Source organism: Eurypyga helias, unplaced genomic scaffold, assembly GCF_000690775.1.
Source record: "Eurypyga helias isolate BGI_N326 unplaced genomic scaffold, ASM69077v1 scaffold31798, whole genome shotgun sequence".
In the NCBI taxonomy this organism is placed as follows: Eukaryota; Metazoa; Chordata; class Aves; order Eurypygiformes; family Eurypygidae; genus Eurypyga; species Eurypyga helias.
In genome coordinates, this window is record NW_010266887.1 from 1 (window position 1) to 25,098 (window position 25,098).

Consider the following 25,098-nt stretch of genomic DNA (forward strand, 5'->3'; position numbering starts at 1 on the left):
TGCACTTGGCCTTGTTGAACTCTATTGAACATCCAATCACATGGAAACTATATGCTGTATTTAAATGTCTGTTGAATAGTGGGGAACTTAGTGTACTAAAAACTCACCCTCCTTATTTGAAATCGCATAGAAGGAAATCTGAGATTTTAAGCATCTGAAAAATAATCAGGTCAAGTTCTGCTCTCTCTTGTATTCACCTCCATCCGCTATGTATAGAGCTGGAAGCAGAATTTAGCCCAGTGGGATGGTGATTAAATAAGGAAATCCTATACTCTGCTGTAACTTCTGTCACTTGCTCTGATTCTGAATTTTCTGCATGACCTGGAGTCAGCACCTTCTTGTGTATTTTGCCTGTTTCCACTGTGCCAAAAAAAATAGAATTGATCCTATTTAGATCATACACAAATCTGTGTGGAGTATTGTTAGAAGCAATCGTTATTGCAAATCCATTCCAAAATCTACTGAACAAGCATTTTTTCGCTAAAAGTAAATCGTGTTTTGCTGCTCTGGGGTTAGGTGCTTTAGTCAGACAAGTCATTAAAGTCCAAAATATTTTCATAATTTGTTATCTACTAGTTTCTGGTCTTGCTTCCAAAAAAAGAACATTTTCAAAGTTCCATTGAAATCACTGGTCTTCCTACTGCTTTTCCTACAGTGATCCTGGGAAATGTAAACTGCTAGTTATTCAGTTCTTGGGTTTTATCCCCAGTGTCTCGGAAGAGGATAAACACAGTCGGCTTGACTGTCAGCAAACCGTTGCTTCTCTCTGCCAATATCTACCAAAATGAGTGTGATGCAGATAGGGGATAGCTATTTCTCACCAGCTCTAACAGGATGCTGATCTAAGCTGTGTTGAATATGCTTACATAGACACTACGAAACCTGGCGTGGGCTGCAAAATTTGGCACTGGCATAATGATGCTGAAGTATGGTTTGTAAGAGCCTGCGTGCATGCAGCTTATCAAAGCTTATCTCTGCCTGCTTGCACAGAGTTGAACTAAGGTGGTGATGGGGCAAAAATCTTCCTCTGAGTCCTAGTTTTTATTTAGGAGTAGGCAGAAACTTGCTTTTTAGTGCAGTGAGAGAGTGCTGATGCAGGTAGTCAGCACTACTAAATACTCCAGAGCAAGAGTCGGCATCAACTCAGGCTTCCCATCCCTTTCACTTGGTGACAGCTGCAGTGGATGCTCTGGAGAATATACAGTCAACTCCTTAGCCTATTACCGATTGTCCCAGGAGCTCCTGAAGCTGTTGGCAGACATGTTTTCTGTCTGAAGTGTCTCAAATCACTGTTTGGTAATCGTTTGTAGATACAGAGCGTAGCCCTGGTCATAAAATCCAACTTGGAATTATTTTTAAATAAACAAAACTTGTCTGTACCCTTCGCTTGCATATGTGCCCCCACAGGGTGTAATATGCAGTAGTATGCATCTTTATGAAGTTGAAGCATTTATTTATGGAAGGAATTCGTGATCATTGTGCTGGTCATAACTCTTGTAAGTACTTGACAGTCTTTCCCAAGATACTTCTAGGTTGTGGAGTCGCTGCCCGTTGCTCCATAGTTTTCCTTTCATGCTTGTTCTTTTGTCTCAGCCACCTGCAGTTTTAGACATTCTTATGTCATGGTTATTGCCCCACTGAGCATTTTACAGTATTTTAAATGGTTATCTAATTAAAGTATATTAATTATGCATCAGGCCAGGCATTCTGGGTGGGAGTCATTGATGTGTAATGTGCGTAACACCATCCAGCTTTTGCAGAGGTAGTACCCCTGTTCTGGTGTTTAGCCTTTAACCAGGCCGATGAACGCCTTGGGAAGGAAGCACTGGCTCCTGTTTTCCGTGGCTGTACAGGAGATGTAGTCCGACTGCCTTCTGTTTTCCTTCGTTGTTCAGGCACACATTGTGTTTCTTGGCTTGAAGACAGCTGCTTGGGAAGTTTAGGATGCCCCACCATCTCATGGGGATGTCATCCACTGGCAAATGCCAAGTGGTGGGCAACATGCCGCCCCGTTACTGATTGTAAATACACCTAAACGAAGGTCTTGGACTGGGTCAGTGCTACAGCTTCCCCAGGTCCCTCCAACACATCTTACTGGCTTAACTTCACCAGTCCAGCTATCCTCTGAGACTCGTCCTGAAAGGAAACAGGGCTGCAGTTTGGCATTATTATCTACTTGTAGTTATTTCTAGAAAGCTCAGCCGCTCCTCACAACACTTGTGCTCCAGACCCTTTCCCACCTCCGTTCCCTTCTCTGGACACGCTCCAGCACCTCGGTCTCTTTCTTGTGGTGAGGGGCCCAAAACTGAACCCAGGATTCGAGGTGCAGCCTCCCCAGTGCCCAGTACAGGGGGACAATCCCCGCCCTGGTCCTGCTGGCCACACTGTTCCTGATGCAGGCCAGGATGCTGTTGGCCCTCTTGGCCACCTGGGCACACTGCTGGCTCACATTTGGCCGGCTGTTGACCAGCACCCCCCCGTCCTTCTGCAGGCAGTGCTGTGTGTTAGAGCAGTCAGCATCTAACTGACGCTTGTGACAGCTACTGGAGTAGCAGAGGGATTTGTGCAGGGAATGCCAGCTGGGGCATGCAGGCTGGAGAAGATGCTTCTTCCTATGATGTCATGGCAACAGATGGTGCTCGCAGCTGGAAACCTGAACCTGGGCTGTGGGGCTGGAGGCACCTGATGGCTCTGCCCACTGTGCTCCTGTCCTGCACGGGTGAAAAGCATCTGCCCGTATAAGGCCTTCAGGTTTCTGGTGTGCCTCTTAATTCACTTTATTTATATAGGGTGTAGGCAGTCCAGGTCATACAAAACTTCATCTGTCGATTCCCCAGGTATCTGCTTTTCCCTATGGGTTTTGCAAGTCCCACGCTGGGTCAGCAAGTGCCTCCCTGGGAGCTCGCATCGTCACTGTCTTTGGTCGCTGTTTTCCTTTGGCGTTGCTGGGTACCCAACCCTGTGGAATACCGAAATCTGTTTTGTGTGGCTAAGCTTCAAGCAACCTGTCAAGAACAACTAAATTAAATTTATTTTTTCTAATACCAAGGCATTATAAATTATGAGATCTCTAGTTTTTCTGAGTAATTTCAATTGTCTTTTTTTGATTATGTGTAAACCCGGTTTGAAAATAATATTGGGGAAAAGAAGAAAATATTTGGGACACTACTCATCTGTAGTAGAAGGGAAAAAAGTTATTTAGAAAAAAACCCCATATGTTTAGGAATGGAGCTTAATGCAGATTCTGGCCCTGCCCTCCCTCTCTTACACGCTTGGGAACGTCCCTCAGCAGCTCTGTTTCAGTTTACTTTTAAAATAATAAAAATACTTCTTGCTGCTGTTGAATGGCTGTGCCTTTTAATCATATTTGAATTATTTTTAGAACAGGTACGGTGCAAGGTCAACCACTGACCGTTGCCTGGGGTGGGGGGTGCAGTGCGGATGGGTGGAAGCTGGGTGATGCCGCTGCCCATTTTACTTGCTGCCTGAATTTCCTACAGACCGGAGGCTTGCTGTAAGCTCAGGGAGTCCGAGCTGTTGCTGTAGGCTTTCGGCAGGTGCAGAGAGCGGGCTAAAACCAGGAGGTGAGGGCGAGGAGGGGAAAGGTTCACTGCTTGCTCTTAACATGATGCATCCCCACCACGTGTGCGTGTGGAGATGGTGCCTGAGGGAGCTCCTGCGGAACTGAATGTTGCCGCCCTGTGAATGAAGGCAGAATTTGCTTCTTTTTATACAATTACTTGCCGATATAATTAAACTTTAATAAGATTGAGGAGAAACCTTAATATTGGCACTGTGCAGCACACAGGATTAATATCAAAATGGAAAGCGGCGTGCTTTCTCTGCTGTTGAGGGGTGAATGAATTTGTCCAGAGAAGCTGCGGATGGCCCATCCCTGGAAGTGTTCAAGGCCAGGCTGGATGAGGCTTTGAGCAACCTGGTCTAGTGGAAGGTGTCCCTGCCCATGGCACGGGGGTTGGAACTAGATGGTCTTTAAGGTCCCTTCCAACCCTAACCATTCTATGAGGAACGCTTTCCCACAGCTATGCCAGTCCTGTAATAAGGCCGTTAATTCCTGTAGTTCTGGAAAAATATTTTATGAGCCTGAAAGATCCCCCTGGTCCGTCCTGTATAAATTTCTGTTCTCCTTGATTGGTATCTGTAGAGCTCAGAGTATACTGAGCGTTTTTATCTGGGAAGATGTGCTGAGGAGGCAGCAGTGTCTGCGCTGGGGGTGCTGCTGGCACGTTTCCACCCGGTGCATTTTGAAGGGTATTTCCAAAGGTCCAGAACACCAAGGGGAGAGCATCCCCAAGCACACTCAGCAGGGAAACGCGGATATGGCACCCTGTGGTGGGTGTTTAGTAAACTGAATAGTTGCTGTGTTTGGAGACGATCCTGTCTGGGTACAGACAGCCGGGCTGTGAGTGGTGGTCTGCAAGACCTAGTAACGACCTCCGGGTGACAGGAGGGGTAAGTGCAGGGCTTTTGCTCATCAAGTTGAAACTTTATATAAACATGTGGGCTTTCGGGGTGGGTGTGTGTTTTCCAATGGGTGTTTTGTGGATTTCCTGATGCTCTTGAGGTCTGGGGAAAAGCTGGGTGGCTGGCTGGAAAGGGCACTGTGGGAATATTGTATTTCTAAGGGTGATTTTGGGGAAAACTGCTTCTTACCTTTTTCTCCTCCCACTTTTTTTTGCCTTATGTGCATATGTGTGTGTCTTGATTTTAATCAGTGTGGAGTGAAAGCTGTGTGTGAAGCTCCTAGCATGTGGGTTTGTTAAGGTGTCTGTATGAACTGTACTAAAGTAATTCACTAAAGCAATAAGGTTTGTTTTGATTTCTCTCAGCTTTTGGTCATTTTGTGTATTGTTTTGGCTCTTTGAGCTGTTGCTTCTTCACTCAGTATCTTAGCTATTTTGTTGTCTCCTATGGCTTTACAATGCTTGTAGGATTGCGGAACCTTTGTACTGCCTCTTTTCTGAATCTACTTAAAGAGAATGGAAACTCTCATGTTGCTGAAAACTGAATGAGAGTTTCACTAACTCCTAATAATTCCTATTTCCAGGTGTGTTAGCTCGATGGACAGAAGGTTCTGAAAAGCACTTGGCAGTGTTCTTGGTTGTGTTAATGCTCATACACTGTTAGGAGGGTGTATGCTGTGGCTTGTTAACATGATGACCTTAATATTGTCAACCTTACGGTTTTCAAAAATCATGTTTTGAAGCAAACAGGTTCATAAATATTGAATCCTTTTTATTTGCCTCTTGTTGTCAAGTCTTTAAGGCTCTTTTTCTCAAGCTTCCCCGCAGTCATCGTGGATATAACTTAAATCGGAGCCATCTGATTCCAGGATTAAAAATTATAGCATCCCTCAGAAAAGTAACTTGAGTCAGTCCTGAGTTGCATGAATGCAGAGTAGCCTGCTGCATGAAGGTTTTCTGACTCGCAAGGCCAGGCCTTGAGAGTGGATTCTGAATGTTGCTCAGGTAGCAGGCATTCTGTTTACGTTGTTGTGTATAATGGTTAGCGTGCTCATGAGCTCATTGTCCTGGGGAAACCTGTACAGTACCTGTGTGAGCAGGGCAGGCTGGCACTAAGCCATGCGTGGGTTTGGTGTGGGCTAAGGGGAAGGGGGCATTTAACAGCGGCTGGTGGGGCAGAGAGGAGTGAACCGTGCCCCATGTCCTTTGGGTGTCGCAGCTGGAGATGGGAGTGCGGATGCCAGCCCTGGGGGAGGGCATGGGCTGAGGTGCCCAAGGGGTGTCTGTCTCAAGCATTGACCAAAGCACATGGGGGTGTGTCTGGCAAAAGCGAGTAAGGAAGACCATACCCCGTGTCCGTCGGCATAGGTGGGTTTGCCTGTGGGTGTTCTCAGCTTTCACAGCGGTTGAGCATGCGGAGATGTATGTCAGTTTTTGCAGTTGTGTCTGCTCCTGGTGCAGGATGCCGTGTGGTGGGTGGGGAGGCAGGTTTCTCCTGTGCCATCCACCTTCATCTGCACCTCAGAAGAGATTCTCATGACATGCGGGTCATACTTACAAGGTTGTGTCAGTCTTCAGCTACACTGATGCTTGGAGGTGGGACATAGGATAAATGGGCACAGCAGGGCCAGAACAAGTTTGGTACCCTGCAGAGTCACACCTGAAGACCACAGCAGGGCATCTTCTTTAGGAACAGACATGATCGTAAGCTTTTTTTCCCCAGTCTGTAGTCACTGCAGATTAGCTATTTTCTCTAAAGCTTACAGGCAAATAATGAAAAGACTTTAATCTGACATCTGAAAGTTTTTTTTTTTTAAAAGCCAGAAAGCATCTCATTTCATTGGAGGGGAAATTTGAGACTCAGTTACTTTGTTTTAAAAGTTCCTGAGCTGGCTGTTCAGGCAGGAGAAATATTGGCCCTTGTTTATCGTTGCTCCTGAACAACTAGCACAGTCTTTTCTGCCCATTTTACACCTTGCCCAGACCTGAAGGGGTTACTTTTAAAAATGAATGACTAAATTTATTCGTCATGGACAAATGATGACAGCTGTTGAGATGCTCCTGTTAGCGCTTCCCAGGGGATAAAGTCAGGCTGGTTCCTAGTGCAAGCCAGCCCAGCCAGGCAGACTCAGCTCGTCTTCATCCCGGATTATTTGTCCCGGGTTCCCCTTGCTAGCAGGGAATTTCCTCCCTAGAAGTGAACCGAAGTTTCCTGGGCTGAAGTGGGTGTTGATGAGAATGCTGCAGAGGCACGGTCGTAGCGAGAGGACTGAAGCCGTAGCCGTTTCAATCCACGTGTGAAGACAGCATGCTTAATGAATACGAGGGGCTATGATTGATTATGTTCTGGACTGAAAGCCGCGGCGCTCTGTGAAGCACTGTTACATCTGGGCACGCTATGGAAAATATGAAGGAATGTTGAGGAAGCTTATTTGCAGAAGGATATGTACTTGTAAGCGAATCTTTTTTTCTTCTTAAATAACGTAAAGGCATTGGAAAAACATAAAGCAAATTGTGTTGTGTGTGTCTCTAAGACAGCGGAGTGGCGAGGAGACAAAGGCCTCTTATAAGGGCACGTCTCTGGCCGAGAATGCTATATAAATGAGCACAGAGGGGGTCTGGGGATGGGAGCACATCAGTGGCTATTTAATATTAGAATGTGGCGCCGATTCCGCTTCGGTGCACCTCTGCTGGAGTCAGGAGAGTTACTACCATGCTGAATTTACCACCTCCCGATTTGCAGATAGGCTGCAAAAAATACGATCCCAGTTCAAATGAATATTGGGAACAGGAGTCAAGGAATGGGGAAAAAAAAGCTTTTTATTGATAACGTACATTAGCTTGTTTTTTCTCTTATTTTCTGTACTTCCACGTGCAGGTTTCTTTCTGTTCTTTGTTTCTCCTTCTGTCCTGCACACGTGCTGCTGGAAGATTTGATGTGCCGTTCTGAATGTGGCGCTGTCATTCGGCACTGCTCGGCTGAGAAAATGCTGTGGGGTTATTGAAGGGTTATTCTGATTTGATAAATATGTAATGCTTAGTTTGTAGACATAATGAACAGGAGGATGTGACTGTAATCCCGACATCCCCAAAACTGGGCTGGCTGGTTGGTTTTATGGAGTGGGGTGGTTGTTTTTTTTTAAGCTAATGCTTAGAAAAGCCTGTTTTAAATGAAATGATAGTTTATTTAATTGCTAAAATGGTACAGAAGTGTGAGTGATCTTTTCAATATCTGTTTTTCAAGATTTTTATTTATTATATGAAATAGCAAACCACACCCACTTCTCCTTTCAGAGGGGTGAGGCTTTAAAAATGCAGATGCAAGAGGAAGTGAGTTAACTAAGACTGCATCTAGATGGCCTGAAATGCAGCTGATGGAGAATTTTATTACCAGATGAGAGTGGTTTTGAAGTAGTAAAGTATCTTTTGAGTATGTCTGACTTTCTCCTGACTGGTAATATATATGACAAATAATCATTTGGTTAATATTTATATACGAGCGTTTGAAATAAATGCAATTGGGGCAAATTTTGTTCAGAGTGGGTTGGTTTTTTTTTTTTTTCCTTCTGTTCAGGGTCTGTGCAAGACTTTCTGCATCACTTAAACCCCTTCCTGGAGGCTTCAGAGATTACGCATTTTGCAGAGTTGTTTGATCTGCCATGGCTTTCTGTGCAACTCTCACCAAATTATATTTTTGAAATAATTCCTGTTTGAACTAGACTGTATCTTTCAGGGATCCAAAAAAAAAAAAAAAGAATCAATCTTGCTTTTTAGGAACTGCTTGAGGTAAAATTTGCTGGGTGACACATCTTGTAACCTGGCAGGGAGTCAGTCCTTTGCTTATTGCAAAAAATGGAGAGGAGGGGTGGGAAAGGGAGGGGAAAAAAGGTAAGTCAGAATTTAATTTGGCTTTAACCTCCAGCCAGTGGCCTTGTTGTAATTTTTCTATTGGGCGAGAAACAATAATAATAAATCATGCTGGAAAAGTGTATTAATAAATCTTGAGTTGCTGTGTTAACACAGAACATTATCAAGCAACTTGTTAAGAATCTGGCCAGGTTAAACACTTCCCTGCAGTGAATTTTCATTTAATTTAATTAAAAACATATTTTCCAATCCTTTAATCATTCTCATGGTTCTTCCCTGAGCTCTTTTCAAATTATTTTTGAATTACATATGTCAGAACATGACCAGTGTCAACAGGGAGGTAGCACGGGTTCCATGGCTGCCTTAGGGCATTGAGTTAGTGAGCCCACATCCTAAATGTGGCTGACGTTCTCCTCCATAGCTGTGACCCTATGTTTCTTGATGTTAATGTTCATATGTTCACTTTTGTCTAGCTTATTTTGGCCTGAACAACAGTCTAAGTACCTGTTGTTGTATCACCTCTGTCCTTTAGATGTTACTTTTCCCCTAGCCCATACGCACATTCCAAGACTTCTTGAATATCAAAATTAAGAGATGTCCTCGGCTGCCTTCATTAGCTTTGTTGGATAGAATCATGGAACCGTTTAGGCTGGAAAAACCCTTTAAGATCAAGTCCAACCACAAACCTGTGCTGCTGTCTGTCTGTCTGTCACTTCAGTGTAGTGCTATCACTGGGGCATGGCATCATGTGCTGTCAGTGGAGTATGGAATCACATGCGTGGGCGCATGTCGGAAATGTGTTGTTTAGGTTTTTAGATGATTTGTGACAGTTCTGTGCCCAGCTGCTGTTGAGCCAATATCACCTTGGGCAGGGGAAACTCCTTAAGGCTGAGGACAACACAGGCTTTTCTTTCTGTTCTTTGCCTCCCCTAAAATATGTCTACACTGTTATCAGTTTATTTTCTTATTTTCAGAAAGCTCAACCTGTATTGAATTTCACTCATTAGTGTCTAACTAGGAGCCTGTGTTTGTTACTAGATATTCCCCGGTGCTTTCCTGACTAGGGATGGATTAAAGCACCCGCTTGAGTTTTTGCCAAGTGGAATTTCCAGGGGCCATGTTCCTGAAACGGTGGAGAGTTGGTGTGTACCTTGGAGTGTTGGAGAGTGATGGACATGAAGCAGGTCTCAAATCTTGAGTGAAGTGTGGACAAGTGAAGTGAAGGGGACTGGAGGGGATTTTCTGTCCTCAGTAGATAATGTGTGCCATCTGTGTCAGCTGTCCAAACACTTCGTCACCCTTCAACCTAAGGCTGGTTTTTAAAGTGGGTTAGCTAGTCTCTGTAAAACTGCAATATAAGCACTCCTTTGGAACTGAAGTGACCTTCACTGAGAATCAAAGGGACTGTAATTCATTTTAAGTTAATTTATGTTCACGTTTGGAGGTAGAGGCTGCAGTTCCCTTTGACGTACATAAAGGATTCGGTAAGTTTTAATACACCTATGGTTTTTATGAATTTGAGGTAACTTTCTATTTCCTTGTAAAGAGTCTCTGGGAATGAATAAAAAAGTTAAAGTGGATTTGTAGCTCTGTGGTTTCTCAGCAGCACGGGTGTTGCCATGCGATCTTTCCTGATCTACCCTGTTGCATCTCGATCTGGAGCAGGCAGTTAGCAGGACCTTACAGGGCATTGTAACATCCCCGAGTATTGTCTGTGGCTTGCATCTTTCTGCTGTAGACTTATTCTTTTTATCTGAAAAAGCGTTTATTCTTTGTCTCTGAATGCATTCATTGACAGGGTTATAACATAGTGGCTGCAATAGGGAAGGGTTGGGCTTGGTGGTCATTCCTGAATAACCAGATTTCTAGCATGGAGACACTGCTGAGATGAGAGTTGGCTGAGCAGACCTGAACATGCAGCATGTTTGCCATTGCGTGGGCATGTTCCTTGGGATGTCCCTGAAGCTGGGTGTGCTTTTCTTTGGCAGATAAAATCTTTGATGATGAAGACTCCGTGGATGGGAACAGACCTTCCTCAGCTAGCTCCTCTACATCTTCAAAGGCCCCTGCAAACTCACGCAGAGTTGGGATGGGAACGACGCGCAGGCTTGGGACTGCACCTCTGGGCTCCAAGTCTTCCAGTAAGCCCATACATATATGAATTGACCTTTTTGTGAAGTATCTCTAGTGTCCATGCTTGGGCTTATTGCGAGAACTTCCAGACTGGTCCCCAGGATCCAGTAACGAATTTTCCCCGGTGAAATCATTACTTGTACAATATCTATCTGCATGCCATGACCGAACCTTGGTAGGATGAATCTCCAAGCAGTCCCCACATCCCAGTAGTCTGTTTTATGTTTGTGGAAGGTAGGACTTGTGCGGTTGTGCACTGAGGGCTATGAGTAAATCATGTCAGTGTTGCAGCGTGTTAGATTTTTACCTTTATAGTAGCAACCCTTTAGCTGAACTGAAGCAGGCTGCTTACAGCTGCCTGTTAAATTTCAGCCCATGCAACCTAAAACTGACACATTGCCTTTCTTCTAAAACCTTTAGGCATTGCTGGTAATGAAGGTGCAGAAAGAAAATTGAGCACTAATTCTGAATGTGAGCAATAATCCTACGTGTGATTATAATTCTACACGTGACCTAGAGAAATGGAAAAAGTTCCCTGTAGCAGGCAGTCTCTAATCTGATTAGTATTCCAGAGACTATTTATCTTCCTTATCATTTGTTTGTGCACCTGTCAGATCTGCACCTTCATCTATTATAGATGGGATTAAATCCTTTAAAATAAAATCTCCCATATAATTAAATATTCCCTTTCATCTTTCAGACTGTCGTCCCCTAACTGTTGAGTGAGTACTGTAATGACTTCCCTAATGTGCCCTCTGTGCCTAGGAGTTGAAGGATGCTGTGAATGTTAGTCTGTGTCTGGCATTGAATTTCCCTGTCCCTGCTTTCATTACATCAACACCACTCCGAGGCTGCATGGACAGTGAACTTTTTCCCGATTAGGTGCCTTGATAGCTGGTGGTTTCTTAATTGATTCTCCTGTTGATAAGAAGATTGAAATAGCTTTTTCATTTGTATGTCAGCAGCCAAAGAGGGAGCAGGTGCTGTGGATGAAGAAGACTTCATTAAGGCATTTGAAGATGTCCCAACGGTTCAGGTAAGTAGAATATCATGTTAAAACCCACAGTACTAAAAAGCAGAAGATGGATATAAAATGTAGTCTTATCACTGGCAGATTGTGCTTCATTGTGATGTTGCATTGCAATACAATTGCAAATCTTCTTTATGGGGAAGACAAGTGGGAAATTGGGGGGAGGCAAGTTTTAAGTGGTGGTATCTGCTGGTAGTTTATGTGAAGCACTCAGAAGTGGAGGGAATGGGGTGGGAGGGTTGTGGTAAAGGTATCACAGGAGCAGAGCTGGACCTGGACGTGTGTGCTGCACAGTGCAGTGTGGATGAACAAAAACTTAGACAGCAGAAACATATCTGCACTTCTGTACCATCAGAACTGAACGCGGTAGTGGTGACTTGTGTCTCTGGGCTCCGTGCTGTTGTGAGTGCCACAACTGGATATACTGCATGTTTGCTGATAGATTTGGCTGGATAGTGGAGATGTATCATGTATTCCCTGTCCTTCAGAGCTTTACTTTTGTGAGAGATGAACAGTGCATGTATCTACTTGTCATCTTCTGTAGGTCTTTGCTAATATAATTTAAATCTGCAGATTTATTCCAGCCGGGATCTTGAGGAATCGATAAACAAAATAAGAGAGATACTATCAGATGATAAGCATGACTGGGAGCAGAGAGTTTCTGCGGTAAGTAGTGAACTTGGAGATGAACTCATGTTAATGTAAGGTTACTCATGGAGAGGATACTGGGAGGACCTCAGAGTAAGGCTAGAATGAATGTAGTTTGACTGGTGAACATCTGTTAGGTTGCCCCAAGCTTGGGGGAAGAGTTTCCTTATGAGACTGAATTTACCCAACATCTGTGAAGGAAAATCTTATTTGACATACAAGAATCTGTTGAGACAGCATCAGGTTGAACTGGAAGTCATGCACCAAATCCAAATGTAAAGCTAGAAGTTTTCTAGCAGGTGCTGAAATCAGAATGTCGAAAGTTGCATTTGGAATATCCCAGAACTTCCTGATGAAGCAGGTCACTTCGGTTATAGAGATCTTACAGTTTTGCAAAAGTAGGTGTAAAACAATTCAGAATTTACATGCTTAGGTTTTGAACAAATAAGTGTGTGAGAAATGTGGAAGTGAAAAAGCAGATGTTATATGGATGCCAGGATTGAGGTTTTACGGAGGTGAGCTGTGTTTTCATGATATGCACAGATGCATGATTTTGTCTACACTGTAGTTTTTCATCACTGCTCTAGCAACTTGGCATGTCTGTCAAGGCCTGTGTTACAGATCTGAGTGGCAGACTCTGCTGATCCAGCTTACTTCAGGTTTTCGTTTGCTGTAGTGAGTAACAGTGAGCTTAAATTGAGGCATCAGTATACATGAGGGCCTGAGAAGATACCCTAACCAATGTCTGTAGGATGGAATAGTGATCCCTGTATTATTAATAGAAAATTTCCTAATTTGATGGGGTCAGGGTTCCACTTCTAATAGGGCCAGAGGGGACCTAAGATATAGAAGCTGTTGTAAATAAATAGGTGGTTTTTAAGGGGAGTGTAGAAAACCTTTAAGGTATCATTTGGCTTAAAAAGTAATGTTTTGGGTTATTAACAATACAGTTTGAGTAGCTGTATGCAGCACTCCTGGATTCGTATAACAGTTAGCTAGCATTTTATATTATTGTGCTTAGTATGTTAACCTGTGAGTTGAGTATAAAATCTGAAATAATAAAATTCCTTGGAGTCTAAGAACAGTTGCTCAGTGCATGTTGAAGAACAGTTGTCCAAGGATCCTGGAAACCAAGTATCAGCCCTGAACACAATTGTCTTTGTATTTATTGCTCATTAACAGTCACTGCTTTCTTTTGTGGTGCCAACAGTTGAAAAAGATCCGCTCCTTACTTTTGGCTGGAGCTGCAGAGTATGATAACTTCTTCCAACACTTAAGACTTTTGGATGGAGCATTTAAATTATCCGCTAAAGACCTGCGGTCTCAAGTAGTGCGGGAGGCTTGCATCACGTTGGGGTGAGTTTACTTCCTAAGTGTGCTTGAAATGTGGCGTAGAGAAGAGGAACGGGTACTGGTTAAAACACATTTAGGATGTAACTCATGCTGTTGGTACTACGTAGTTACTCTACATAAGTAGAATAGGTTTTTGCTGCAGCTGTTTAAAACCATGTCTGTGTAGGCCAGTAATTGTAGTTGTGCCAAACTGTGCTCCTGTGTTTTAAACGATGGTGATGTGAGGCATGCTGAAATAATGAGCAAGCCGTGTGTTCATGATCCGAGTAGGGAAAAAAATAAAACTGAAAATGCATGTTTTGTTCTGGTCCACACTGAGCTAGTTATTTTTGATGGTTTATCCTTTGTGAAATGCTTCAAGAAAAAGGGTGCTGCAGTGTTTCTAACAGCTTTTTTGAAATTTGTGCATATTAAGGTAAAATAGATGGGTTCAGAGAAACTGTGATACCAACTACTGAGTTCAGGAAAATCTGTTCTTTCAGCATTGTCCCATTTATTTGATAAATTTTTAGCTGTGCTGGTTTCTTTATTTATTTTATGCTGAACTTGCTGTTTCTTGGAGTTCAGATGAACACAGAACCATGAGTTTGAAATTAAAGGAACTGTTTTTTGAAACATGGTGTTTTCTGTCCTTTGGAGTTGGAGAGGTGGCAGTTGGGAAGAGTGCAGTGTCAGAAGTGCTTATGTCAGGTGTTCTGCAGAAGTCAGACTTGCTTCATCCTTGGCGCACTTACCAGCATGACTTCATTCTCTTTTTCAGACATTTGTCATCAGTTCTGGGAAACAAGTTTGACCACGGGGCAGAAGCCATCATGCCAACAATTTTTAATCTAATCCCAAATAGTGCCAAAGTCATGGCCACTTCTGGTGTTGTAGCAGTTAGATTAATTATTCGAGTAAGTATATGTGGAAAGAGCACGAAGTGTTATTACTCACAAATATTGTGGTGTTTCTGAAATATGAATGTTGCTGCAATGAAAATTGGATTAAGTGCCTAATCTACTTTTCTGATTGAGCTGGGCTTGGCTGTCTCATATGTCACGCAGCCTTGTGTAGATGATGAGAGTTAAGCCCTGCCAAAATAGTAGGAAAAATATTTCTTTACAGAATAACATATTTCTGTCCCTTTATGAACTGAGCAAACTTTTTTTCTTTGAATGAATTTTAAAACTGCCTTGCTGGACAGACTCATCCTCTTAATTATGCTCTAAAACCTCCTCACAGACAGTGCATGTTTCCTCAAACCATTAGGTCACAAAGGTGACTTCTGCCTAGTGATACATGGGCGAAACTGTAGATAGCCTGATATCTCGAATTATCACCACTGACGGTTTAGGTCCTCTTGCAGTGACTTCAGCTCCTTGACTCACTGGAGCCTGTCATTATAGAAGACAATAAATTCTTCTAAAGGTATTTTAACAGATAAAACAAAATATTTTTAATAATAAAAATACCTGTTCATATCTGCTAGTGTGCCTTTATTTAGCACTTCTGTTTTTAAGGGTTGAAGAAGAATATCTACATAGTGGGCTCAGGTGGCTGAAGGAGATGGCCTTTCATTCCATGGAACTGTGGTGTAAAAGATTTCTTCCTGTTTTTGTTGTTGTTCTTCTAGCATACGCACATCCCTCGATTAATACCCATCATAACTAGTAATTGTACCTCCAAGTCTGTTGCAGTTAGAAGGTGAGCATTTACTTTGAATTTCTTCTCTTCTTTACCAATAAATAGGTTCACATGTACTTTCTGGCAACATTCATGTATTTGTTTTTATTCATGAAAAGGGTTGACATACATGTTTGGTAAATGCATCTCATTCTCCCCAACGAGTTGGGATCGAATTCCAAGTCAGCTATCTTGTATAAGCTGCAGCACTGCAGAGAAGAAAAGCCACTTTTCCTCAAAGAAAATTGTTCTTTGAATTAGTCTTTGTGCTTATGTGTTCTTATAACAACTTCATATTAGTTTGGCTTCTTCACAGACCTGTTCCTCTTCCCCACTAGTAGCTGTTAGAGTGACACGTTTTCTCTGAGGCAGTCAGCAGAAGTAGTGTCTGACAGTGTCGCGTGGCAGGTACGGCAACGTCAGCGTGCCTCTGTTAACTTGGACAACTCAGCTTTTCTTCTTTCTTCTCTCAGGCGCTGTTTTGAATTTTTAGACTTGCTGTTGCAGGAGTGGCAAACACACTCCCTAGAAAGGTAAGCTCTGAAAACAAATGGGTTAGTTCTCTACTTGCATCCGGGGAGGTTAATTCTGGAGGAAGGATAATCTAGGAGGTGAGATGATACCAGGTAGCTCTAGTAGAGATATTTTTCCCTCATAAAAAGCACGTAGGTGTGTGAACATATGCCATCCATCCTTGTAGTTCTGGTGGTCAGGAGTTTTGGTGAGTGTCTCCTATGCCAGCCCTGGAAAACCTGGCTGAGTGAATCCCTGAACTCAGTTTTTTTCCCTTTTGCACCCTAAAGCAAGGTGATGATGAGGAGGCTACTCTATCTATCAGGAGCTTCTGAGGTTTCTACAGTACTTCAAATGAAAGAACAGCGAAAGTAATTGTGTGGAGAGAAGACTGGGGCACCACTTCTTTAGCCATAGACTGCAGAAGACTATTTTGAGGGTTAAGAGGGTACTTTTGCACACAGGCAATTTCAATAGCTAACTGAAGACTGACCTATGAAGAATGCTGCTTGCCTTTTCCTGGTCTGCAGTGTGGGTCAAATAAAACTGACTTGTAAGTGTAAATAAATAAAGGCTCTAAAGGATCTTATATGGGAAAGGGAAGATGTTATGAACTCTTTGTTTTTGGAGACTGAGGCAAAATCAAATTAGTCCTTTGTTTGTGAGATGCATCTTTCTGGACTGCTGAATAATGTTTTCCTTCTTATTTCAGACACATATCAGTGTTAGCTGAAACAATAAAGAAGGGAATTCATGATGCAGACTCTGAAGCCAGGATAGAGGCAAGAAAGTAAGTGAAGCTGTTGCTGGTGTCCTTTCCTCCCCTCCTCCTTTGCCTCTATTGTGTTCTGAGTCAGTGGTATTGCATATTAGAGACTGAAGTCCACACCAGATATGTTCTCCTGGTGGTTGAAGCCAACTTTCCCTTGGCTTCAGTTGGAGTGTGTGCTTCAGCAGGCGACGTCATACCAGGTGATCCCATAGGGCTGAGATATGTATGTATTGCATCTCCTAATGGTGCTTATTTCACTTTGTTCTTGTTATGTTTTACTGACTTTTTATAATCTCTCTGCTTAGCTGAGTTGTTCAAGAGTCTGAAGTCAAGAACTATTAACCTCCTCTTTCGTTTTGACGTTCAAGTTGCTTGCAGTTAACTGACATTTCTTATGTTTAGTACAAAAATACTATTATTTCTATTATATTTTTTCTTTCCTTTGTGGCCTGTATGCAAGACCTAGGACAGAGTAATGCTGGGCACAGGTATAAATTGGGAGAGGAGTGGCTGGATAGCAGCTGTGCAGAAAGGGATCTGGGGGTGCTGGCTGGCAGCAGGCTCAATACGAGTCAGCAGTGTGCACTGCCAGGCAAGAGAGCAAATGGCATCCTGGGACGCATTGCACACAGTACAACCAGCCGTTCAAAAGAGGTGATTACCCTGCTGTTTTCAGCGTTGGTGCGGCCTCTCCTTAAGTACTGTGCGAGGTTCTGGCCTCCGCAGTTTTAGATGGATGTGAAGGTCCTTGAATGTGCCCAGAGGAGGGCAAGAAAGCTGGTGACAGGACTGGAAGGCATGCCCTGTGAGTAGCGGCTGGGGAGTTTGGGCTTGTCTAGCTTGGAAAAAAGGAGGTTGAGAGGTGACCTCAGGGGTCATTGGAGAGGGAGGTGCTGATGTCTCCTCCCTGGGATCCAGCCAGGGAACGGGTGGGAAGGGTTCAGAGCTGCAGCAGGGGAGGTTTAGACTGGACATCAGGAAGCATTTCTGTACGGAGAGGGTGGTCAAACACTGACACAGGCTTCCTAGAGACGTGGTTGATGCCACGAGCCTGTCCGAGTTAGAGGTGTTTGGACAATGCCCTTAACGTGCTTTAACTTTCGGTCAGCCCTGCAGTGGTCAGGCAGTTGGACTAGATGATTCCAACTGAAATAGCATAGTCTATTCTATTGTTGTTTGCTGCTCTTGAAATAAAAGTCCTTGTGCTAGTACACTACTAAATGTGATCCTAAATTAATCTTTTATGACACTGAAGTAATTTCTTTGTGTCTATCTATAGTAAACGTAAATATTTGCAGTGAATTTTCTTCTATTGAGTGTGTCTTGCATTTCCATTAGTGTGTCTGTATGTATGGTAGTATGCTGATATATTAGGATAATGCTCCTCTGAACAGAACACTACAGGAACATTTTTCTTCAGAAAGAGGATGATGTAAAACATGAAACCAATGAACGATAAATTTCATTAATCTAAATGCTGTTATAAGCAGAGGTGTCTCACAGTAGGACTGATTAAATCCTTTTGAAAGGGAGCATGTCCATCACTGAAAAATACAGTAGGCACTGAGACTTCACAGCAGGTAACTAGTTAAGCGCTGAATAGGCAGCAAGGAGAATGGCATGAGCCTTCAGAGAGCATGCTTAATTCTCTCTTTAGTGTGGCTGATTGTAAGACAGAAATTTGTTTCCTCCTAGTGATGTGAGAATGCATGTGACTCCTCTGAGGACTGGCTGTCACACACAGACAACTCTTGATTCATTTGAGTTCACGATCTTACTCTTAAACTGCCCATTAGTTGCCCCCTGAAAAGTGCTGGGAGTCTTCATCTCCTTTGTGATGAGAGTGAATGGTGTTTCACCATCAGCCGTGAGATTTGGACCAGAGAGGAATTCTTCCCTCATCTTAGAATGCTCTTTTATTTTCAGCATGGCAGTGATTGGGAGTCTACAGAAGAACCTCTTTCCTTTTCCTTGTTATTTCTTAACAAACACAAAGTCAGCAGCCTCAGTTCAGCACAGATTTGTCTCTGCAGCACTGTAGGAGTGCTGTTTGTTAGACTTGGGGAAGAAAACACCACCTGGTGCCTTCCTGAATCAGGCTCATGCAGGTGTGCTTTGCTTTTGGCATGTTTTTGAAGTAGCTGTTGAGCACCCAGTCCCACACCAGTATCAACAGTGGCTCTACCATCTCCTGTGTAGGGTAGACAGCTGGAGGGATGAGGGTTTCTTCCGTAACAAAGCTTTGTTGTCTACTCGTGTTTTTACAACGCACCAAATGATGTGTTCTTCTCCTTATTTTCATTTGCTTTGTCTTCTCTGCAGCTGTTTGAGCAATGCAGTGGGTTGAAGAAATGTCTCGCGTCTTCAGTGTGTCACAGGGGCAGTGGGTGGCCGAAATGACCAGGCTCATGAGCCCACTAGTGCCAGAAAAGGGCTCTGACTGTACCTGTGCTCCACTGCCTCCTAAAACATGGCAAGGGAGAGTTCTCAGTCAGTATTTTTTTCCTCGCAGGTGTTACTGGGGTTTCCACAGTCACTTCAGTAGAGAGGCAGAGCATTTGTACCACACCTTGGAGTCTTCCTACCAGAAGGCCCTGCAGTCGCATCTGAAGAACTCTGACAGCATTGTGTCCTTGCCCCAGTCAGATCGTTCCTCCTCCAGCTCCCAGGAGAGTCTCAAGTAAGTCCTTCAGTGTCATATCCTCTTGATTTCAACAAATGCAGACAGCTCCATTGCATTGGAGGGAACTGTCATGTTGCTTTGTCTCATCTCGTCATCATTTGACCTCAAAACTTGATTATTCCAAATTACCTTTTTTTTTGTTTGTTTGTGTTAGCTAATGCTGTGTTAAAATAAAAATCCAGCAAACCTCATTACTGGTTTGAAAAAGTTGTCATGACTCCATAAATAATTTTCCAGGAAGCTTTTTCTTTACAGCGGGTACTGTTAGTCAGTCCTTCCAGGTGTGTTTAACACAATGCTCTGATTAAAATTCTGTGCTTAGTGTTAATCTTAGAGGTGTAAGTCTGCCACTTTCCATGTAAGAGGAAAAAAAAAGACTAAACTAAACTTGAGTTGTGACTGCAAAATCGATACGTAACTCTGATGAACATGTATTTTAACTTCTTTCAGAGATAGTTAACTTAGGTTCCAAATGTCTGCAATTTAAGTGTTAGACCCATGTGAAAAATATCCATAAGTTATTGGTGCAACTTTTAATTTACAGTAAGTGTTCTGAAAAACCAATTTGTGCTCAAAGAATGTGCATGCTAATTTATTTCTTAGTGCTTTTGTAAAGAATTTCATGGTGGTGCTGTATTTATTCTTAAACAATAAGCTTAGTTAGTCTATTCCTGTGTATAAAAACTTATTATGAGCTTAGGGTACTGAGGGAACAGAATGGCTGTTACTGCTGGCTATGAAATACCATGTTTGTTTTAATAAATATTTATATTAACTTCTAGCCGTCCATTGTCTGCCAAAAGAAGTCCTACTGGAAGTACTACATCTAGAGGTGAGAACAGGAGCTGAAAAATGCACTGAGGGTGTTGCTGAGGAAGTGTGATGAATTAGAATGAGAATCTCAGACCCTGTAATATGCAAAGAACAACTTTGATCACTGTTTACTGAGCCTTAAAATGGCAACTTGTTATGTAAAATCTTTAATTAGTTTAGGGTTGTACACCACATTCTGTGCATCAACTGCTGATATAATGATGCTTTTGAAAGTTAGTAAATGTGGTATTACTTACATCTGAAGGGAAAGCTGAAAAGCCTTGAAAACCATAGTCAAGGTATGTTTACTTGTGCAATAGCTGGAATAAAGTACTGCTGACACGAAGAGATACAGCTTCATAGTCTAATGGTGCATTCAACTTCACAGTTTTCTGTCACTTACTGTCTGTGGTTTCAGCACTTACTGGAGGCATCATCTGCCCACAAGTCCTACAGTATTAAATTCCATCTCATTGCTAATCTGTTTTAACTGTTAGATGGAATATTTAGGTGCAGCTTTCTTGTCCTAAGTAAATGCATTCAATAATCTAAATAGTCAACTTTAATACAGAATATAACAGACCAAACTTTGTTGGTAGAAGATAAGCTGCTTCGACACCTGACCAAGATTGGGTTCTGGCTGGTTTGTGTACACACTACACCTTACTGGGACCTTTGATTCAAGGAGATATTGGTGTGGAAGCTACTTGATTGTGCACACAATTGCATGTTTGCTTGCAGCTGAATAGACAAGCTTCATGCTTAAGAGGTTAAGCATCAACAAGTGATGGGAACAGCAGTCCTCATGAGAAGATGAGGTGGTGTTAGAACCTGGACTGAAGGACCTGCAGGTCTGTTTTGCCCAGTAACTCAAGATGGTGATGGATACTTCCACTGAACTTTCCCATCTAGGTTCTGTTAGAAATGTCTTCATTACTGGCCTGGCAGCCTTTTTGATCCCAGCATTGAGGTTAGTGTCTGATAAAGTTCTGAGAGGTAGCATCAGGTCAGCGTTGAAATATCTTTTCAGGCAGTGTGGGGAAGCCCACACTGCCCTGATAAAGCATTCTTAGTTGAGGTATTTCAGCACCAGCAGGGAGCATTAAAAATAGTACATTAAACTGCTTGTCAAGCTCTTTGAAGCACACAGCTCAAAAAATTAATCTTCTTTATTCTGGATCTCCCACTCCCATCTGCAGCATCTACAGTAAGTACAAAATCTGTGTCAACACCAGGATCTCTGCAGCGATCCCGCAGTGACGTCGATGTGAATGCAGCAGCTAGTGCCAAGTCAAAAGTGACGTCTTCTGGATCATCTACCCCCTTCAGTTCTGCTGCAGCCTTGCCCCCAGGCTCATACGCTTCACTAGGTAAATCTACATGTTCTACTCTGGCAGTTAGCTTTCTTTACCAGCAGCAAGTGTCTCGTAGTTTTATTTGAATATTTAACTAGAACAACATAGCTCTGAGTTACCAGCTCTCCAGGATCAGTGTGTGATCTCTTGCCCTTTGGGATTAAGGAAAAAATTTGCAACAGTGCTGGCTTGAAGCAACTTCTTAGTTTTGGAATTGTGTAATAGTCTGCGTCTCGCTCTTCCTTCTGGGGAAAAGCAAATCTTACTCTGATACAGGATCATTGTTAAGGAAGATACTTACTGCTCAGTTCCTTTTGATGTGTTCCCCTATCTCGTTTCCTTCTCTTCTTTCCCTCCTTTTCTGGTTTTCCATCAACTGTTTTATGCTTTGAATAGTACATCTTAGCTGAGTTTGATCGCTTTCTATTTTACAAGAGAGGTGTAGAAGCAAACATAGGATATAAGTATCTGTTCCTTATGCTGACTCTTCTTGGATTATAGCCACATGTCACATTATTCTCTCAAAGCATCATGTATCGCTTTCAGGTTTCTTACCACAAAGTTTGCACTTGATCTTTCTTTACTAGAGATGCCGTTGGAGAAGGAAATGCAAGGCAGTGATTGACCCTGCATTTGCACAGCTTCAACTCGGTTATGAGCAGAGCTGACCATCGGAGCTAGTTTCTCATTCTGCTGGTTTCATGCTAGTCTAATTCCAGACTTCTCATCGGTTTGCCTTTACAAGAGGGAGAAAAATCAGAAATCGGTGATCTTGATTTAAGTCATGTCAGTTGTCTTCACTGAGTCATTTGAGGAGTTGCTTCTCTTTAGTTTCAGGGCATTTGGCCTTACAGCCTGATAAAATAGACTTGGTGAATTAGATAGGGATGGTTTCTATAGATTCCTCTTGTAGACAGGTTTCTTTCATGTCTGAAATATTCTACCTTGGCATAAATGTGTTCGCTGTGTTTGACTCGGACGTTGAATTCCTATTCTGATTCCAGTTGTTCAGACTTCGTTCAAGATTCAGAAACGTTGCAGTGAGAATGTAACACAGCAGACGAAGCTGCTCGCTTAGTGACTTGCTTTTGGCCTTGCAGATGCAGCCATTTTTCTGTTGCGCTGTGCTCCGGCTTCGGTGGCCAAACTGCTATTGAACAATCATATGTCATGAAGAACAAAAGAAAGCGGAGTGAACAGTTGTTTTTGTCCTTGAAGCTGGGAGACTGAACACGGTCTTGTTCTCAAAACAGACTGCAGGAGAAAAGCAGCAAATATACTCTTAAGTGACGCAAACGTGGCTGCTCCTGTAGGAGCCTGCATCCATTGGAGCTCGTAGGTACCTTTGTCACCCGTGTGTTCCTGTAAGAGGAATGGTGAGGCAAACAAAGAAAACGGAGTTTGGCAAAGGTTGGTTATGGCAGGAGGGAAAACCTGCAAGCGTGTTCTTCGGAAACATCAAGCTTTGATTTGCTGATCTCAAATTTTTTTCATTTCTTCAATGGTGTTAAATTTTTTTTGCATATTTCTGTAGCTAATACATAGTGCCCACTTCTGTTGATGTTACTAATTTTCCCTATTAACCTTTTCCTTATTTTTTTTTAATTTGCCTAAAGATGGTACTACCACTAAAGCCGAGGGTAAGCAGTCTGTGTAACCGAGGTGTGTCCACAGTCGTACCACCCTACTTGGTCTCTGTTCTCAAAGTGTTCTCTGGTTCTCATCCGTGTTCACTGGTGACCTGCATGAGGTGTTGCATGGTTGTCCTGCTCATTTTGATGCCATGGGGTAGTCCTCACGTTCTCTTCAAGCTCCTCCCTACTAATAGGCACTAGTCTGCTTTTATGACTTGGCTTCTGGTCACAAAGGTGTTTGTGGGTCTCCGTATTTAAAGCACTGCTTTTGGTTGAAGGTGACCTGTGCATGGATAAAAAAACTTCCCACACACCAAAAAAAAACCCCAAAAACCCCAAACACAGGGCCTGTGTTTTCTTGCTCCGCGATGTGTAAAGGTTTGCTGTGTTTTTCCATCCAAAGCTGAGGTCGCAAGTGCCAAGTGCTTTCGGGAAGAGACTGGGCAGCGAGAGAATTGAATGGAGATGATCACATGGCAGAAAAATGAGGACAGTAAACAGTGATCTCCAGGGAAAGAATATTTAGTCAACCTCTTTAAACCTGATCTCTCTTTTACTGTTGTTAACTGTCTGAGTGAGATGGCTGACATCGAATGCAGAGGAAAGGCTTTTCTTTTTTTCCTTCTTTCAAGAACACTGAGCCTGCTAGTCTGGGAGAGCTCCAGTCTCATTCTCTGGCTTGTTGTCAAATCTCGCTCTTTATTTCTCTCAAGCAAAAAAAAGAACACTGGGAAATGACTTTTTCTGAGGTAGACAGGAGTTGAAAACAAGAATGCCTTCTACACATAATGAAGACACCACACCCCCCAACAAACCCCATTTTTTCTTGATGCAAGTCTCTTTTCAAGGGATCTGTTAGTGCCTTGTGGGGCTGTACTCGTAGCCTTGATAGCTGCTTGTATTTGGATGGGGTGTTCTCTGAAGTGCCATGGTGCTGTTGTGACGTGTGTATGGGTTTTTTCTTTCCTATTATTAATGTGTTGATTTATTTAGAGGGAAAGGTCTTTACCATCTTCAAAACTGTCACCTAGTGTTAAGAGGCGAGCTGGCTCTGGATCGTGGACAAGTGTTTGTGCTTTGTGATCTGTCAGTGATAAGGAATATGAAGTTGGCCTAAACATCTGTATTTCTAAATCACTGGCAAGTTAGATGTAAGTTAGATTGTTGTAGTCCTGAGTTGCTTTGTATTCATTGCTCACCCTTCTTTTTCGCTTCTTCCTTTCCCCTCAGTTCTCAAACCTTTCTATTTTTGGCTTAACTTTGGAACGTTGAATGCTCAATAATTTATAAAATACCCTCGGTACTCTCCCAGGCTGTAATAATATTTGTGAGGGCCTGTTCCAACATCTGTCCTCTGAAATACCTTTGTTTTTAGTTTATTAAATGCTTTATCGTCATCATGCAAAAGGGTAGGGGGTTTTATTTGATTAGGCTTGAAGCAGAAGCAGATTGGATTTGGTAAAAATCTGTAATACAAACCAGCAAGTCACCTGGGGGGAAAGATTGCGAGATGCACTTTCAGATACGTAGTTTGCCACCCCTCTCGTATTAAATACCAGATCTCATTTCTTCTTTTTGCTGTAGGATTCTCTTTTTTTGGGGGAGTGTGGATCAGGGAGGATTCTTAACAGTGTGGCATGCTACAGCCAGAGCACTTGAGGTTTAATCACTCTTTGAAACTCTTAATCTTTATTTTCCTTTGAGACAGTTGAGGGAAAACCAGCCTTTGTGTACAGGGTTTGGTGTGTCCCTCAGATGAGGGCTGAGAAAGGTCTTCTGCCAACTCTCTGATCTCAGAGAGTTTGCCAGGAACTACAGAGAAGGCAAAACTTTGTTCTTGACATAAATATACAAATTAAGGGGTCAGGGGGAGAGGAAAAGAAAAATACCCCCTTGCTCTGGAAATACCTGTGTGTGTGAGAGATACTCTTTGAACATAAACCAGAACTTCCATCCACACCCATGCCCCATTTTTTGTTTTGTTTGTTTTTGCAGGTCACCAGTAAGTAATTTAAGAGCAAATCCCTATGTGGTTTTTCTGTGGTTCAGCTCAAGGTTAAGTCTGCGGTCTGGTTCCCATCATGGCTTTCTGTAGCCACAGTGTAAAAGTTCTGCACCTTCCCCTCAGCTGGGAGCCAGCATTGTGTG

General features: G+C 42.9%; 1 protein-coding gene across 1 annotated transcript in view; it reads left to right on the plus strand.

Moving 5' to 3' along the window:
• Positions 1 to 10,339: 10,339 nt before the first annotated feature.
• The window catches only part of LOC104513784 (CLIP-associating protein 1-like), a gene marked incomplete at both ends in the record, with an annotated part of 41,305 nt that continues 26,546 nt past the window's right edge, over positions 10,340 to 25,098 (plus strand). The window contains 12 exons of the mRNA XM_010157246.1: positions 10,340 to 10,492; positions 11,447 to 11,520; positions 12,088 to 12,180; positions 13,373 to 13,518; positions 14,276 to 14,411; positions 15,131 to 15,201; positions 15,654 to 15,713; positions 16,406 to 16,483; positions 18,978 to 19,145; positions 19,931 to 19,980; positions 21,161 to 21,331; positions 22,933 to 22,956. Coding sequence (XP_010155548.1) covers positions 10,340 to 10,492; positions 11,447 to 11,520; positions 12,088 to 12,180; positions 13,373 to 13,518; positions 14,276 to 14,411; positions 15,131 to 15,201; positions 15,654 to 15,713; positions 16,406 to 16,483; positions 18,978 to 19,145; positions 19,931 to 19,980; positions 21,161 to 21,331; positions 22,933 to 22,956 — 1,224 coding nt within the window. The remainder of the gene's footprint in view (positions 10,493 to 11,446; positions 11,521 to 12,087; positions 12,181 to 13,372; positions 13,519 to 14,275; positions 14,412 to 15,130; positions 15,202 to 15,653; positions 15,714 to 16,405; positions 16,484 to 18,977; positions 19,146 to 19,930; positions 19,981 to 21,160; positions 21,332 to 22,932; positions 22,957 to 25,098) is intronic.